The 17827-nt window shown below is 47.0% G+C and overlaps 1 protein-coding gene across 1 annotated transcript in view; it reads right to left on the bottom strand.

Annotated features, from left to right (window-relative positions):
* Positions 1 to 17550, bottom strand: part of LOC127648892 (ATP-sensitive inward rectifier potassium channel 10-like) — a 43778-nt gene extending 26228 nt beyond the window's left edge. Inside the window, exon 1 of the mRNA XM_052133712.1 lies at positions 17089 to 17550. Coding sequence (XP_051989672.1) covers positions 17089 to 17098 — 10 coding nt within the window. The 5' untranslated portion in view covers positions 17099 to 17550. The remainder of the gene's footprint in view (positions 1 to 17088) is intronic.
* Positions 17551 to 17827: the final 277 nt, after the last annotated feature.

Raw genomic sequence — 17827 nt, 5'->3', positions numbered from 1 at the left:
TCCATCTTTATAAATTTCATTACCTTGTTGCGCAGGTCTTTTGACAGTTCTTTTCTGTTCCCCATGGCTCAGTACTAGCCTGCTCAGTGCATCCACGTGAGAGCTAACAAACTCATTGACTATTTATACACAGACACTAATTGCAATTTAAAAAGCCACAGGTGTGGGAAATTAAACTTTGAATTGCCATTTAAACCTGTGTGTCACCTTGTGTGTCTGTAACAGGGCCAAACATTCAAGGGTATGTAAACTTTTGATCAGGGCCATTTGGGTGATTTCTGTTATCATAATGATTTAAAAAGGAGCCAAACAAAAAATCTCTCAAACTGTGCTCAGATTTGCCAAGATACTGAAGTCTGCTATTAAAAGTCAGAGTTCACAATATGAACTTGAATTCTCCCAAGCTATAATATCCACACAAATACCTTTAAATCTACGTAAACAATCGTCAAGTTTGTGTCCATTTTTATTGCTCCTAAGGAACTGTATATATTTATGTTGGGGCAATGAATCAATAATTTATTTTAAAATAATTAATCGTAATTAATTGCTATTAAATTATGGTAAGATACAATATAACAAACATTTAAAAAATCATAAATATATTTATTTTATACTTTTTCTCAAAGAACTTAAAAGAAATTGGTTAGTCATTTAATTTTAATTACTAAAATATGTACAAAATATGTATCAAAAAAATTCAAGTTCCCCTTCTGTCACTCACTAGGCATTGTGTCGTATCTCTTAACCTGAGAAAAGGCCAATGTCAAATTGGCAGACAGAATTTGCATGCCCCGCCCCAGACATATGGTATAAAGGGAAGCGGGCAGTCAGAATTATTCTTCGGAGCCAAATGATAAATCCCCAGGGCGGCGTGCGCTCTCGTCATATGTCACAATTCGCCCGCCATCTCCTCCTTTGGAGCCAGCCACAATTCAAGTCGCTGCTCGCCACTCACATCCCTGGCAACCGCAACACGATGGCGAACGAGCTGTCATGACAGGTTTCGCCCAGCAGAGACTCCACCCCCAGGTGATCCAGCTCATATGGGACCGATTTGGCAAGGCACAGATAGATCTCTTTGCCTCACAAGACAACTCCCACTGCCCTCTCTGGTACTCCCTGTCAGGAGCCCCTCTCGGGACAGACGCACTGGCACACAGCTAGCCCCAGGGGCTGCGCAAGTACGCATTTCCCGTTCGGTCAGTGCTTCTATTCCTGCAGCAGAGGCTGGAGGGGAGGCTGTCCCCCTCCACCTAGAAGGTGTATGTAGCTACTATCGCAGCCCACCATAACGCAGTAGATGGCAAGTCCCTTGGTAAGCACGACTTGATTATCAGGTTCCTGAAAGGCGCCTCCCTGGCCTAGCCTGTTCCCCTCTTGGGATCTCTCAGTGGTCCTCTCGGGCCTTCAGAAACCCCCTTTTGAGCCGCTTGATTCAATCGAGCTCAAGGCCCTCTCCTTGAACACGACCCTCCTGATCGCGTTAGCCTCCAGCAAGAGGGTTGGAGACCTGCAAGCATTCTCTGTCACCGACACCTGCTTTACAACCCTCGTGGTGTATTTGCCATGCAGTACCTCCCCCTGAAACTGGGCAGGGCGTGGCCTCCGCAGGGTCTTTCCCTCCTGAAAGAATAGGAAATTTGCGGACCGGACAGCTACCTTGCATCCGGCTTCACCTGCAGCCACGGCACGCCAGCGCTGACGAGTCTGAAGACTCTCAGTCTCTAAATCAGAGCAGGTTAAGGGCTTCGAGTCTTCTCTCAGCACCCTGGCCTCGGGACATCCTCCTGCTCCCGACATGCTATCCCCTGCTCCCCCCGGGGAAAAACCACCATCCCCGACTTAAGATAGCCCCTAGCCGCTTTATGTTCTATGTGAGACATAGTGAGAGAGAAGGCCGCGGCTGTTGGGCTTGCTCCCATGCTAGGCATGTAACAACTTTTCCCCCCCTCAGGGGTGTGGGAAACCTAAGGTTTGTATGCAAAAAGAAAATAAAGAGTTGGGGGCATTGGGGAGGGCTACGTGCAGTCAGCAGAGGCACCTTGTGGCAGGGCGGAGGGCGGGGCCGGGTTGTGATTATACACACCCGGTCCCTTATCAGGCTAATTAAGCCTCTGAGAGGGATAAAGGCCGATTGCAGACGGTGGTGCAACGAGAGAGAGATTGTTTACGGACATGTCCGTCTGTGTTTGTCTTTTGTTTAAGTTCATCATTAAAATATAATTTATATCGTCAAGCCAGTTCTTGCCTGCTCCTTTCCATCAAACTACGTTACACTGGTGCTGAAGCCCGGGAAGGAGGAGGGATGCCCGTCGCGGAGTCCTCGACACTGCTGTCCACCCAGGGGAGCGCTGCTGCCATCCACCGGGGGAGGGAGTAGACCGACCGCCCGGACAGCCGCCGTCCGTGAGGCGAGTGGGGACTGGACTCCCCGACCACCTGGAGCGATGGAGCCGCTGCCAGGGGTGGAGAAAAGCCCTGCCATCCCCCAGAAATGCGGAGGGGTCGAAGGAAGACCGCCGTCCGCGAGGGGAGGAGGGAAGTGTCTCCCCGACCGCCTGGAGCAGTAGGGCCGCTGCCAGGGGCAGAGGAGTGTCCCCACCAGTCGCCGAGAACGCGGAGGGGCATTCTGACCGCCGGGGGTCCTGAGTCTGACTCCGGTCTGCCCGGGGAGAAGCCGCTGTCTTCCGCCTGAGAGGGTGGAGAAGTGATCGAGGACCATGCGACGGTGTATCGGAGAACCGGCGAGTAGGTTTTTTTTTCATCTCTCTCTCCTCTCTCTCTCTCACTGCTGCTCTGCATTGGCCTTTTCCCTCTCGTTTAAATTTTACAATGTTTTTGGGGGGTACTACACGGGGCCGGGTTGTGATTATACACACCCGGACCCTTATCAGGCTAATTAAGCCTATGAGAGGGAAAAAGGCCGATGGCAGACGGTGGTGTGACGAGAGCGAGATAGTTTACAGTGTGTGTTTTGTCTTTTGTTTATGTTTATTATTAAAATATTATTTACTGTATATTGACAAGCCGGTTCTCGCCTCCTCCTTTCCATAGACACAATGTCACGTTCCCTCCCTCAGGGAACGGAGGTTATGACAGTAACCATGACGTTTTTTTTTTTTAGCGGATATAGTTAATTAAATGCATTTTTAGAGGGATTGATCTTTGATACAAGTATATGTATATATGCAATAAAATCAGTGGACAAGTTGTAACTAAATGTTGGGCAAAATCTTTTGGTGTTCATACAGAACAGTGACATAAATTGGACATAAATTGAAATGAGGAGCAGAATGCCACCTCAGCAAGTCCAATATACACTAGTATACACTATTAAAATGTATACACTAGAATAATGTACAGATTTTGCTGTTTCAGAAGGAAATTGGTACTATAATTCACCAAACTGGAAATAATTGAAATAATTCAACTGATCACAAAGTATAGTCAGGACATCACTAATGTAAAAACAACACCATCACTATTTGAAAAAAGTACATTTTTATCAAATCTAGACAGGCCACATTTCCAGCAGCCAACACTCCAAGAACTTATCCTTGAGTAATCATGCTAAATTGCTAATTTGGTACTGGAAAATCACTTTCAAGCTATTTGGTCCATTAAATGAAGCTTAACATTGTCTTTATGTTAGTTTTTGAGTTACCACAGTATACAATAGACTGGCATGTCTTAAGGTCAAATTTAGTCCAGGGTTGGGGAGTAACAAAATACTTGTAATAGGAATACCTATTGAAAATACAAAATATAAGTAACTGTATTCCTCTAAATACAGTTACATATAAAAATATTTTGATTACTGAAGAGATTACTTTGCATTTTATTGTAATTTGTTTCATTTAATATTTAGTGCTTTCAGATGGAAAATATTTATACATATAAATGATGCGATCCAAATTGCATTTGAACAGTGGGAAAACACTTTCTTATGATGTGTTACATTCATACGAGCAGACAGAGTAAGTTTGGAGCAGAAGACCGAAATAAACCTTGTGTAAATTATCAGCTTAATGCTAAGCTAAAATACTATTTCTAGCCATTTTACATCCACGTTACCATGCATGATAATTTTTTTTTATCAAGAAAATTGACGTTGGATCATAATTTCTTTATTTCTAGTAAGACCTTTGATATTAGTGCAAAAATCATATTTATGATAATAATTTTTTTATTTTTTTCCTGTAAAAATATCTAAAAATTCTTAAAACAAGATAAATTGGATTTATCTTGTTTTAGAAGCAACACTGCATAAGATATTTAAGTCTTACTGTACTGGCAGAGTTTTTACAGTCAAAACAAGTGAAAAGATCTGCCAGTGCTGAAGAAGTAATCCAAAGTATTTAGAATACGTTATTGACATTGAGTAATCTAACGGAATATGTTGCAAATTACATTTTTCAGCATGTATTCTGTAATCTGTAGTGGAATACATTTCAAAAGTAACCCTCCCAACCCTGTCAAAGACAAAGGACAACTGGCTCTAACAAGGACAGAAAGAGATGTGGAAGACCAGATGTACAACTAAACAAGAGGATAAGTACATCAGAGTCTAGTTTGAGAAATAGACACCTCACATCTATTGATATGAGAAATAGATGTCCTCAGCTGAAAGCTTAATTGAATTCTACCCACTCAACACCAGTTTCATGTACAACAGTAAAGAAAAGGCTCAGGGGTGCAGGCCTTATGGGAAGAATTGCAAAGGAAAAGCCACTTTTGAAACAGAAAAACAAAAAGAAAGGGTTAGAGTGGGCAAAGAAACACAGACAATGATAATTGGAAAAGAGTGTTATGAATCGTAACCCCATTGAGCTTTTGTGGGATCAGCTAGACTGTAAGGTGCGTGAGAAGTGCCAACAAGACAGACACATTTATGGCAAGTGCTACAGGAAGCGTGGGTTCAAATGTCACCTGAGTATCTGAACAAACAGAGAGCTAGAATGACAAAGATCTGCAAAGCTGCCGTTGCTGCACTTGGAGAATTTTTTTATGAGAACACTTTGAAGTGGTTTAAAAAATCTAATTTTAATAGTACTTTTTCACATTATTAATGTCCTGACAATACATTGTGATCAGTTGAATGCCACTTTGGTGAAAAAAGTACCAATTTATTTCCATAAGAGAAATATCTGTCGATTATTCCAAACTTTTGGCTGCCAGTGTAAATTCCTATTTCAGTTCACGCTGACATTTAAATAGCTTTCAAATTAAGTGGTTCAGATTAAACCCATACAAATCTGAAATCTGATTTATCACAACATGTGTTATGAAAAAGTAGGCCTGCATAAAAACATATTCTATAAAAAGTCACATATTTTGCTTATAAATGCAACAACATAAAAACAAATTACTAAAAATGGCTGTTTTTCTATATGTAACGTATACAGTGGTGGCCAAAAATATTGGCACCCTTGGTAAACATAAACAAAGAAGACTGTGAAAGAAAATTGGCATTGTTTGTCCTTTTGATCATTCATTCAAACTAATCACAAAAATCTAACCTTTAATGTGTAACAATTGAAAGAGGGGAAATATCTCATTATTAAATAAATATATTTCTCCAAAACGCATTGGCCATAATTATTGGCACCATTTTATTCAATACATTTTGCAACCTCCCTTTGCCAATAAAACAAATATAAATGCCTAATGAGGTTGGAGAACACCTGGCAAGGGGTCTGAGACCATTCCTCCATACCGAATCTCTACAGATCCTTCAAATTCAGAGGTCTATGTTGGTGGACTCTCCTCTTCAGTCTTCTCCTCATAAATTTTCTACTGGGGTCAGGTCAGGGTACTAGGATGGCCATGGCAGAACCTTGATTTTGTGGTTAGTGAAGCATTTATGTGTTGATTTTTATGTTTGCTTTGGATCATTGTCCATTGTAAGCTTTCTGGGAGAGGCAGCCAGCTTTTGATTTTTTATTATTTGAGTCAGTGATGCCATGTATACGAACAAGATGTCCAGGACCTCTAGCAGAAAAACAGCCCCACAACATTAAAGATCTAGCACCACATTTAACCGTGGGCATTGGGTATTTCATCTCTGTGCGCGCCAAACCCATCTCTGGTGTTTGCTGCCAAAAAGCTCTTTTTTTTATTTCATCTGACCATATAACCCGGTCAGATTTGAAGTTCCTGTAGTGTCTGGCAAACTGAAGATGCTTGAATTTGTTGTTGGATGAGAGCAGAGGCTTTTTTCTTTAAACCCTCCTAAACTACTTGTTGTGATGTAGGTGATATCTGGTATTTTTTATTTTTTTTTTGACTCTGACCCCAAGACCCAACTAATTTCTGCAATTCTCCAGCTGTGATCCTTGGAGATTCTTTGGCCACCTGAACTATAATTCTCACTGTGCATGGAGAAAATAAAGTTAAACATCCTTTTCCAGGCTGATTCTTACAATCTCCAGTTGATTGGAACATGTTAATTGTTGCCCTGATGGTGGAAATGGGCATTTTCAATGCTTTGGCTATTTTCTTATAGCCACTTCTCATTTTGTGAAGCTCAACAACCTTTTGCAGCATATCAGAACTATATTCTTTAGACTAACCCACTGTGGATGATGATTAAGGGAATTTGGCCTGCGTGTTACCTCATATTTATGCCCTTGTGAAAAAGTCATGGCTGAACAATTTCATGTTCCTAGTCACCAAGGTGAACAAAAATTTAAAAATATGAATGAGAATATACTTCAGATATATTTTACTCATAATAATTTCTAGGGTGCCACTAATTGTGGCCAACATGTTTTAGGTTAAAAAAAATTTTTTAATAATGAGATATTTTCCCTCTTTCAAGAGTTTTACTTCAAATTGTTACAATCCCTTGTTGTCCGTCCCGTGTTTTCCGTTTTCACTCATCACCGCCGTCTCTGTGTTATTGTCCGCACCTGTTTGTTATTTTGTTATCACCATGTCTGTCTATTTAAACCCGCTTGTTTTCCCCTTTCCTTTGTCGTTCGTTGACGTTACATGTTCGTCCTTTCGTTATCAAAGCTCTCATGTGTTCTTCGTTCTTGTTCCCTGCAGTTCGCTGGTCCGTTCGAGGATAACCCTGGTTCGTTCGGGATAACCCTGCTGTTTATGTTTGCCTGTTGTTTGTTCATTCGAGGTTATCCCCGCCCTTCGTGGATGTTCGCTCCCTGTTCACCCTTGTATGTCACCTCATGTTTTAGTTTCTTTTTCCCATCGTGGACCCTTTCTTTTGTTCCTGAGTTTGTTTACCTTTTGTAGTCCCAAATAAAACTGCATTTGGATCCTAAACACCCATCTGCCTTCTTCTGCTTCACACAATTCATAACAGAACGAACGACCCACAATGGATCCAGCAGTTTTACGGGCAAACTACCGGCTGCTCTGTTTGCGACAGGGGGACCGTCCCATAGAAGACCACATCCAAGAATTCCTTGCTTTGGCAAGCCTCTCCGACTTCCCGGACTCTGCCTTGGTGGTTTTCTTCCGGGATAACCTGAACCCTTCGCTGAAGGAGCGGTTGCCTCAGGTGACGCGCGGCTGGACCCTCCGCGACCTCCTGGAGGCGACCCTACTGTTGTGCAGCTCTCCGTTTACTGTGGGCGTTTCCAAGGAGGACCCTACCTCACCACCCACAGCGGAGACTCTCCAGCCGTCCCTGGCGCTCCCTGCCATGCCAGCCCCACCTGTCAGCGAGCAAACCCCCATGCCAGTCGCCTTCCAAGAACCCACGCGGACCACTTCAACGGCTCACCGGAGGAAGAGAAGTCGGGCATCTGCCTCAGAGCCCACGCCTGCCCCAGTCTGCGAGTCAGAGCCCACGCCTGCCCCGGTCTGCGAGCCTGAGCCCTCGTCAGCCACGGTCAGCGAGCCTGAGCCCTCGGCAGCCACGGGCAACGAGCCTGAGCCCTCGTCAGCCCCAGTCAACCAGCCAGAGCCATTAGCCCCCGATGTCAGTGAGCCAGCGCCTGTCGCCCCAGCCGTCGGTGAGCCAGTGCCTGTAGCCTCGGCCGTCCAAGAGCCAGCGCCAGTAGCCTTGACTGTCCAAGAGCCAGCGCCAGTAGCCTCGACTGTCCAAGAGCCAGCGCCAGTAGCCTCGACCGTCCAAGCGCCAGAAGCCATGACCATCCAAGAGCCAGCGCCAGTAGCCATGACCGTCCAAGAGTCAGCACCTCTCGAGCCTCCCAGGGCTCCGCCTCTCCAGTCTCTCGAGTCTTCCAGGGCTCCTCCTCCCGAGCCTCCCAGGGCTCCGTCTCTCAAGTCTCTCGAGCCTCCCAGGGCTCCGCCTCTCGAGTCTTCCAGGGCTCCTCCTCTCGAGCCTCCCAGGGCTCCGCCTCTCAAGTCTCTCGAGCCTCCCAGGGCTCCACCTCTCCAGTCTCTCGAGTCTTCCAGGGCTCCTCCTCCCGAGCCTCCCAGGGCTCCGTCTCTCAAGTGTCTCGAGCATCCCAGGGCTCCGCCTCTCGAGTCTTCCAGGGCTCCTCCTCTCGAGCCTCCCAGGGCTCCGCATCTCAAGTCTCTCGAGCCTCCCAGGGCTCCGCCTCCCGAGCCTTCCAGGGCTCCGCCTCTCGAGCCTCTCGAGCCACCCAGGGCTCTGCCTCTCAAGTCTCTCAAGCCACCCATGGCTCCGCCCCCCGAGCCTCCTACGGCTCTTCTCCCAGAGACTCCCGAGCCTCCTACAGCTCCGCCTCCCGAGCCTACCACGGCTCCGCCTCCTGAGCCCTCTACGGCTCCGCCCCCGGAGCCTCCCGAGCCTTCCACGGCTCCGCTCCAGAGCCTCCTGAGCCTTCCACGGCTCTGCCTTCCTCAACTCCGTCTCCTAAGCCTTCCTCAGCTCCGCCTCCTGAACCCCGCTTGGCTGAGCCTCCTGAGCCTCCCTCGGCTCCGCCTCCTGAACTTCCCCTGGCTCCGCCTTCAGAGCCTTCTTCGCCCTCGCCTCTTGGTCTGTCTCTGTGTCCCTTGTGCCTCCCTGGTCTGTCTCTGTGTCCCTTGTGCCCCCTTTGGTTTGTCTGTTCTCCCCCTCTTCTAGCCCCTCTCTACTTGATTATTTGTTTGTTTTTTTTTCATTTCTTTGTTTGCTAGGACCGTCTGGAATCCGGTCCTTTTGAGGGGGGGTTAATGTTACGATCCCTTGTTGTCTGTCCCGTGTTTTCCGTTTTCACTTATCACGTTCCGTGTCACGATCCCTTGTTGTCTGTACCGTGTTTTCTGTTTCACTCATCACCGCCGTCTCTGTGTTATTGTCCGCACCTGTTTGTTATTTTGTTATCACCATGTCTGTCTATTTAAACCCGCTTGTTTTCCCCTTTCCTTTGTCTTTATGTACAGTCCTGTGTTTTGTTCACCTACATTTTTGAGGAGGCTTTACCTCCCTTGCCAACTCTGAGAAATCACAACTGATACAGATATAAAACATACTGAATGCTCAAATTTAATTAGCTGAAGCTTAAATTTCAAAACTATTATTTTCTCTGGCTGCAATTTATTCTCTACAAGAGCCTGGCTACAGCTTCCTGAAGGGGCGGGTCCTTCCTACTCACTGGGTCTCTCTTTAGTGGTTTTGCTTTTGACAGTGGTACTGATGAAGTCAGTGATACAAAGAGATATGGCAGCTTGCCCATATATCTCGCATGCATTGCAGGTGAAGTCTTCATTCTCTGTACAGTAAATCCGCTCCTGTGTTTAATATGCCCGGGGCACGCATCACGCGTAATTAATAAGCGTGCACTGCTCCACACAATCAGTTTCTGTTCAAGAATGTGCAGCTGAGTCAAGCGTGTACCTCCTGAAAACATATATATGCCAATAATATTCGCTCCACAATAATCCCGGTCCCCAAAAAACTCTCCATCTCTGGACTAAATGACTACAGGCCTGTCGCCCTGACATCTGTAGTGATGAAATCCTTTGAAAGACTGGTTTTGGCCCACCTGAAGGACATTACAGGCCCCTTGCTGGACCCCCTGCAGTTTGCCTACAGGGCTAACAGGTCAGTAGATGATGCAGTCAATTTGAGACTGCATTACATCCTGCAACACATCAACACTCCAGGGACATATGCAGGGATCCTGTTCATGGACTTCAGCTCGGTGTTCAACTCCATCATCCCAGACATCCTCAGCACCAAACTCACCCAGCTCACTGTGCCAGCCTCCACCTGTCAGTGGATCGCAAACTTCCTGACTGACAGGAGTCAGCAGGTGAGACTGCGGAACATCACATCCAGCACCCGGACTATCAGCACTGGCGCGACAGCACCTCGGAAGACCCATCTGTCAAACTCCTGAAGTTCGCTGATGACACAACCGTCATCGGCCTCATCCGGGACGGTGATGAGTCAGCCTTCAGATGGGAGGTTGATCAGCTATCTCTCTGGTGCGGTCAGAACAGCCTGGAGCTTAACATGCTCAAAACTGTGGAGATGACCGTGGACTTCAGGAGAAGCCCCCCCACACTGCCCCCCATCACCGTACTCAACAGCCCTGTGTCTGCTGTGGAATCCTTCAGGTTTCTGGGTTCCACTATATCCCAGGACCTGAAGTGGGGCCCCAGCACTGACACCATCATCAAGAAGGCCCAGCAGAGGATGTACTTCCTGCGCAAGGAGCTGCTGATCCACTTTTACCCAGCCATCATCCAGTCTGTTCTCTGCAACTCCATTACTGTCTGGTTTGGATCTGAAACCAAAAAGAACCATAGCAGACTACAACGGACAGTCAGGACTGCAGAAAAGATCATTGGTGCCAACCTGCCCTCCATTCAGGACTTATACATTTCCAGAGTCAGGAAACGGGCAGGAAACATCACTGCAGATCCATCTCACCCCGGACACAACCTGTTCCAGCTTCTTCCCTCAGGTAGGCGCTACAGAGCAATGTACGCCAAAACCAACAGACACAGAAACAGTTTCTTCCCACAAACCATCACTCTGATGAACAGCTGATTTCTGACTCACAGTGTCAGGAACAATTCCTGTGCAATAACCCAGTAACTCTGTCTCTAATCAGCCACCTGTTTACTGCTTACTACTAAATTTTATTAATCATTCTCTATTTCAGAGCTGTTCATAATGTTCATACTGTTCATATTGTTATATTGTCATATTGTATATACTGTATACCAATCCACCTACCTCAAGTCATAACTCCTGCACAAAATACCTATACTATTTATTCCAGCATCCTTTGCACTATGCTTCATCGCACTGTGTACATGTATGCATGTATGTGTACCTGTATATCACATCCACATCCGACATGTACATAATAATTGTAATAATTACTTTACTCCTGCATACTTTGCACTCTGATCACTGCACTATTTGTCAATATGTCTATATTGTTTTTGTTCATAATGTGTATATTTGTGTTGTCTACACTGTAGTCTGTGTCTGATTTTATTTTATTATTGTGTTATTGTATTTTTGTATGAGTTAGCACATCGTGAGCAATGTACAATCCTGAGTCAAATTCCTCCTATGTGTACACATACCTGGCAATAAAGCTGATTCTGATTCTGATTCTGATATATATAATATTATATATTTGTAATTTTACAAAATATTAATCACAGAAATTAACGCGTTACATTTCCCACCCCTAATTTATATTTTATATTTTCCTCTGGGGAGGACATAAGTCAGTCATAAAATCTATTGATCCTTAAGGACCCACAAAAACAATAGGTGATATCTCAGTGAGGATACACAAGGAATTCGTGTATCCTCACTGAAGGTGAGTTCGTTCCTCACAAAGGTGAATTCGTTCATTCAGGTAATTCCATTCCTCTCGCTTGTAGGATTCTTGTTCAAATGTCTAAATAGTAATTTTGTCTCATTTAGCTTCTGAATTTTGGAGCAAATAAAATAAATACATTGAATGAGTACTAGGGAGATCTGATATGCTCTCCCCTCTTTGACCTCTCGCTCTCTCTCTTGTGCTGGACTCACACTGAGAGAATGAATAGGTGTCTGTCTGGATCGCTGTGCTCTGCGTGCTAACTCTGGATAAGAGGGAGGAGGCGGTCCCTCGCCATGGCACGTGTTAAAAGCCTAGTGTACACACAGCTGACCCGTGAACTCCAGTGAGTATGCGCACACATACAGTATATATGTCACGATTACCTGTTGTCTGTCACGATTACCTGTTGTCTGCCCTGTGTTCTCTGTCGCACTATCACGTTAATGTCATGTTTCCTTGTCTGCTCCGTGTTTTCCACTTCACCCGTCACCGTTCGCACTCCATGTCGTGTTTTCCTTGTTGTTCGCCCCGTGTTTCACTGTCCTTGTCAAAACTACAATTCCCACAATTCCTGGCCTCTCTCACTGCCTGCACTCTTCATTGTTCTCACCTGTGTCTCGTTTAGTCTTCATTGTGTTTGTGTATTTAACCTGGTCTGTTTCTCCTTTCCCCTGTCGGTCTTTGTTGTATGTAGATGCCTGTTCCCATGCTTCCTTCGTCGTTTTCACTCCAGCTATCCCCATGTTTACCCTCCGTGTTAAGTTAACCCTTTGTTTGCCTTTCCTGTTTATTTACCTTTTCCCATCATGGATGTTTCTTTTGTTGGTGTTCTTTTGTGTTGCCGTTATTATTAATAAAACCTGCTGCATTTAGATCCTCGTCCCGACTCTACCTTCACCGTCATTCGTGACAGAAAGACCGACCGCAAATGGATCTAGCAGCGGTTTTCACCACACTGGCCCATGCAGGTTTTCCCGTTCGCGAGTACTCACGGCTCTTCTCCGGGGTCGCCACCCACACCGGGTTCGACGACGCTTCCCTGAAGCTCATCTACCGGGGCGGGTTATCATCAGCCCAGTGGCGGAAAGCGCCGGAATTCGGAGAGCACACGTGGAGGGAGTACGTGAGTCTCACCCTCAGAAAACTCGCACCCGAGGAACCACTCCTCGTGTTTCCGGCTGTCGAGCCTGAGCCCCTGCCTTCCCGGATCGATGAGCCAGCGCAGCCAACTTCGTCCGCCCGGAGAAGGAGGAGAAGGAAAGCCTCCGCTCTCCAGCTCACGCCTGCCACGGTCAGCGAGCCAGCGCCCGCGCCTGCCACGGTCAGCGAGCCAGCGCCTGCCACGGTCAGCGAGCCGGCACCTACGCATATCACGGTGAGCGAGCCAACGCCTATGCACGTCACTGTGAGCAAGCCTGTCGCCCTTGAAGTCAGTGAGCCAGCGCCTGTAGCCCCGACCGTCCCTGAGCCAGCGCCTGTAGCCTCGACCGTCCCTGAGCCAGCGCCTGTAGCCTCGACCGTCCCTGAACCAGTGCCAGTAGCCATGACCGTCCAAAAGCCAGCGCCAGTGGTCGTGCCCGTCCAAGAGTCAGCGTCTTCTGAGCTTTCCAGAGCTTCGCCTACCGAGTCTTCCAGGGCTCCTCTCGAGCCTCCCAGAGCTCCACCTCCTGAGTCTTCCAGGACTCCGCCTCTCAAGGCTCTCGAGCTTCCCAGAGCTCCGCCTCTCGTGCGTCCCAGAGCCCCACCTCTTGAACCTCCCAAGCTCCACCTCTCGAGCTTCCCAGAGCTCCGCCTCTCAAGCCTCCTAGGGCTCCACCCCTCAAGTCTCTCGAGCCTTCCAGGGCTCCTCCTCCCGAGCCACCCAGGGCTCCGCCTCTCAAGCTTCCCGAGCCTTCCAGGGCTCCGCCTCTCGGTCCTTCCAGGGCTCCGCCCCTCAAGTCACTCGGGCCTTCCAGGGCTCCGCCCCTCAAGTCACTCGAGCCTTCCAGGGCTCCACCTCTCGAGTCTCTCGAGCCTTCTAGAGCTCCGCCCCCTGAGCCTCCTACGGCTCCGCCTCTCGCGCCTCCTCCGGCTCCGCCCCCAGAGCCCCCTACGGCTCTGCAACCAGAGACTCCAGAGCCTTCTAGAGCTCCGCCTCCCGGGCCCTCTACGGCTCTACTCCCAGAACCTTCTGAGCCCCCCACGGCTCCGCCTCCCGAGCCTCCTACGGCTCCGCCCCTAAAGGCCCCTACGGTGCCACCTTCCTCGGCTCTGCCTCCAGGGCCTCCTACGGCTCCGCCTCCAGGGCCTCCTACGGCTCCGCCTCCCGAGCCTCCTACAGCTCTGCCCCTAAGGGCCCCTACGGCGCCACCTTCCTCTGCTCCGCCTTCTGAGCCTTCCTCGGCTCCGCCTTCTGAGCCTCCCTCGGCTCCACCTCCAGAGCCGTCCAGGCATCCGCCTTTAAAGCCTCCTACGGCGCCACCTCCATCGGCTCCGCCTCCAGAGCCTTCCAGGCCTCCGCCTTCAAAGCCTCCCACGGCCCTGCCTCCTGAGCCTCCCACGGCCCTGCCTCCTGAGCCTCCCACGGCTCTGCCTCCTGAGCCCCCAGAGCCTCCCTCAGCTTCATCTCCAGAGCCCCTCGCAGCTCCGCCCCCAGGGTCTCCTGCGGCCTTGCCTGCGCCTCCTTCGGCGCCACCACCCAAGTCTTCGACTGCGCCATCTCAGAAGTCCTCCTTGGCTCCGCCAGCCCCCCAGTGGCCACTCTTCCTCCCAGGCCTCTTAAACCTGTCCCTGTCCGATGGCCACCTCCCAGGCCCCCTAGACCTGTCCCTGTCTTGTGGCCGCCTCCCAGGCATCCTCGAATTGTCCCGGTCCTGTGGCCACCTCCCGGGTCCCCTGAACCGGCCCCTGTTCTGCGGCCATCTCCCAGACCTCCTAGACCTGTCCCTGGCCTGAGGCCGCCTCCCAGGCCTCCTGGACCTATCCCTGTCCGATGGCCACCTCCCAGGCCCCCTAGACCTGTCCCTGTCTTGTGGCCAGCTCCCAGGCCCTCTAAACCTGTCCCTACCCGGGGGACGTTCCCCAGGCCACCCAACCTGGTTCCCTGCACACACCCCCAGAGACTGCTCACCTGCCCTCTCGGCCTCCCTGGTATGCCCGTCTGCCCTTTGTGCCCCCGTGGACTGCCTATTTGCCCCTTTTGCCTCCTTGGACTGCCTAATTTCCCCTTGTGCCCCCGTAGTCTGTCTCCATGTCCCTGGTGCCCCCTTGGTCTGTGTCCCTTGTGCCCCCTTTGGTCCGTCTGTTTTTCCCCTTGTCTTGCCCCTCTCGCCTTGAACATCTGTTTATCCCTGCTATTGTTTCCTGTCTGTGTCTTAAGTCCGTCTGGAATCCGGTCCTTTTGAGGGGGGATTCTGTCACGATTACCTGTTGTCTGTCACGATTACCTGTTGTCTGCCCTGTGTTCTCTGTCGCACTATCACGTTAATGTCATGTTTCCTTGTCTGCTCCGTGTTTTCCACTTCACCCGTCACCGTTCGCGCTCCATGTCGTGTTTTCCTTGTTGTTCGCCCCGTGTTTCACTGTCCTTGTCAAAACTACAATTCCCACAATTCCTGGCCTCTCTCACTGCCTGCACTCTTCATTGTTCTCACCTGTGTCTCGTTTAGTCTTCATTGTGTTTGTGTATTTAACCTGGTCTGTTTCTCCTTTCCCCTGTCGGTCTTTGTTGTATGTAGATGCCTGTTCCCATGCTTCCTTCATCGTTTTCACTCCAGCTATCCCCGTGTTTACCCTCCGTGTTAAGTTAACCCTTTGTTTGCCTTTCGTGTTTATTTACCTTTTCCCATCGTGGATGTTCCTTTTGTTGGTGTTCTTTTGTGTTGCCGTTATTATTAATAAAACCTGCTGTATTTAGATCCTCGTCCCGACTCTACCTTCACCATCATTCGTGACAATATACACTATTCAAATGTTTAGACTTGACTGAATTATTCTTTTCTTCATCTTAAAGACCTTTTAATATAAAGGTTTATGTTTGAATGCTTGATATTAGTTTGCAGACAAATGTAAATTGTATGTATTTCTTTACAAAACTAAAACTAAAATTAGAATGATATTGTATATACAATACAAAGAGTATGTTTGTCCAATTTTTTGACTGGTGGTACTTGTACGCAAACATGCACGGATGCACACTGAAATAATTTCACAGATATAGTCAACAGAAAGTGTCGGAAATGAAAAAAGGAAGGCTGTAGTGGCAAGTGTTTTATACTGTCTACGCAGAGTTTACAAATTGTTTTGTCGTTTTTCTACACTTTTCCTCTCACTTTCTGTCCTCCCTCAATCTCTTTCTCCTGTATACACAAGAATCCTTTTGTTTGGAGAGGAGATGAAAGAGACAAAAGCCACCATTGAAAAATACAGCATAGCATGTATGTGTGTAAAAGAGAGAGCGAGCGAGAGAAAGAGAAAGTGAGAGTGAGTGAGAGAAAGGAAGGAATGACATCAAGAGATGGACAGAAAACAGGCCAATATTAAAACTTGCTCATCAGTATTATGTGGTCGTGCAAACCTTTACTTTCCTCTGTTCAACTCAGTTCTCACAGTCTCCACACTCTGAACATTAAGTCTACTTGACTTCTTTGATCTACTGCAAAGTGTTGTGGAAATCGCTCCTCGAACAAATGGAGTCACTTAACAGAGTGACAATCAGCATTTTGTCTATGTTATTGAATAGAAATGTTTATTTATGCATTCTTACAGGACAGAATAGATGCTTATTCTCTTTGGTTAGCTTTGTTGAAAGATAAGAATAATTGGGTTGAAATGGAGAGAGAGAAATCAGACAAATGAAACTGAAGCAGTCTAATGCTGAAAATAATTGTTTTATCAATTTAGAGAGATTTATTTAATCTAATTAAAAGACAAATTTAAAGTAGGACATGGATGCAGTTTAACACAACCTTCATTAATAACTCTGTATTTAACACTTTCTTCTGTCTATTGATCAAACAACTGCAGAAAGCTTTGACACTAATGCTAATTTTCTTTGTAATCAAATTTTTATTATTAAATACCGTTCACAATAATAAAATTGTGATGTTTAGATACACCTGCTCAATTACGCCAGTCTCATCTACAGTTGGCAACCCTTACATCATCTACACATGGTTTAATTCAACAAATTTCTGAATATGAGAAAAGTTGATGATAGTTATTTAACAAATTACATAGAATTATCCAGATAACTGACATGCTGACAGTTTTGTTTCTAAAATAAGTTACTTCTTGAATTAACACACTTGAAACAAATAACTGTCAGACCTCAGGAGGGGTTCCAGAATCCATTTTGTAGGTTTACTTCAGCACTTACCTTTCACCATGGACGTGAATGATGAGCTCTCTACGTACAGTTCAGGAAAGTTCACTCCTATATCCCAATTGCAGGAAACATCAGAAGAGAATTAACGGGCGAAAGCTCAGAAAGCCTTCAGAACGGAGAGACGTTTCTGACGAATTTGTCAATATCGTTCGCGCAAGAATTGTGACAAGAACTCTCCGCAGAGTCCTTCGATTTCCACATGTTTATCGTGCAAATAAACAAAATAACAATAATTAATAATATTCAAAAAACATATATATTTTTATAGGTTACATCAAAGTTGGTCAAAGTTTACAAATTGTTTATAATCCGCTCGACTCGAACAATAAGTAAAGTTTCAGTCGCTGCCGGTCCCTGTCGCACGTTACCGATTTATTGTGTAATGCTCTCTCTCTCTCTCTCTCTCTCTCTCTCTCTCTCTCTATCTCTCTCTATCAATGGCCAAGTTTTATCTAAAGCTCTGACTGAAGTGTTTCTATTCTCAAATCAACCTTGCCTTTCATTGTGGATGAAAATACGTCCATGCAGCGTCTTAGCACTATTTAATTAATTAATTCAATGGCCCCCCCCTGCTCCTCCTTCCCACCCCCTATGTGTCCTAGTAATAGAGCCCTTGTTGAGCTCCTCCGTTGTTCAGCCTTTGTAAACTTTTCTACTTCATGTAAATGTCTAAATGAAGAACCAAACTGTATTTTGCTGTTGTTCATAGGACACATGCATTATTTATAAT

This window comes from Xyrauchen texanus, chromosome 1, assembly GCF_025860055.1.
Source record: "Xyrauchen texanus isolate HMW12.3.18 chromosome 1, RBS_HiC_50CHRs, whole genome shotgun sequence".
NCBI lineage: Eukaryota > Metazoa > Chordata > Actinopteri > Cypriniformes > Catostomidae > Xyrauchen > Xyrauchen texanus.
This window is presented reverse-complemented; position numbering and strand designations above follow the sequence as displayed.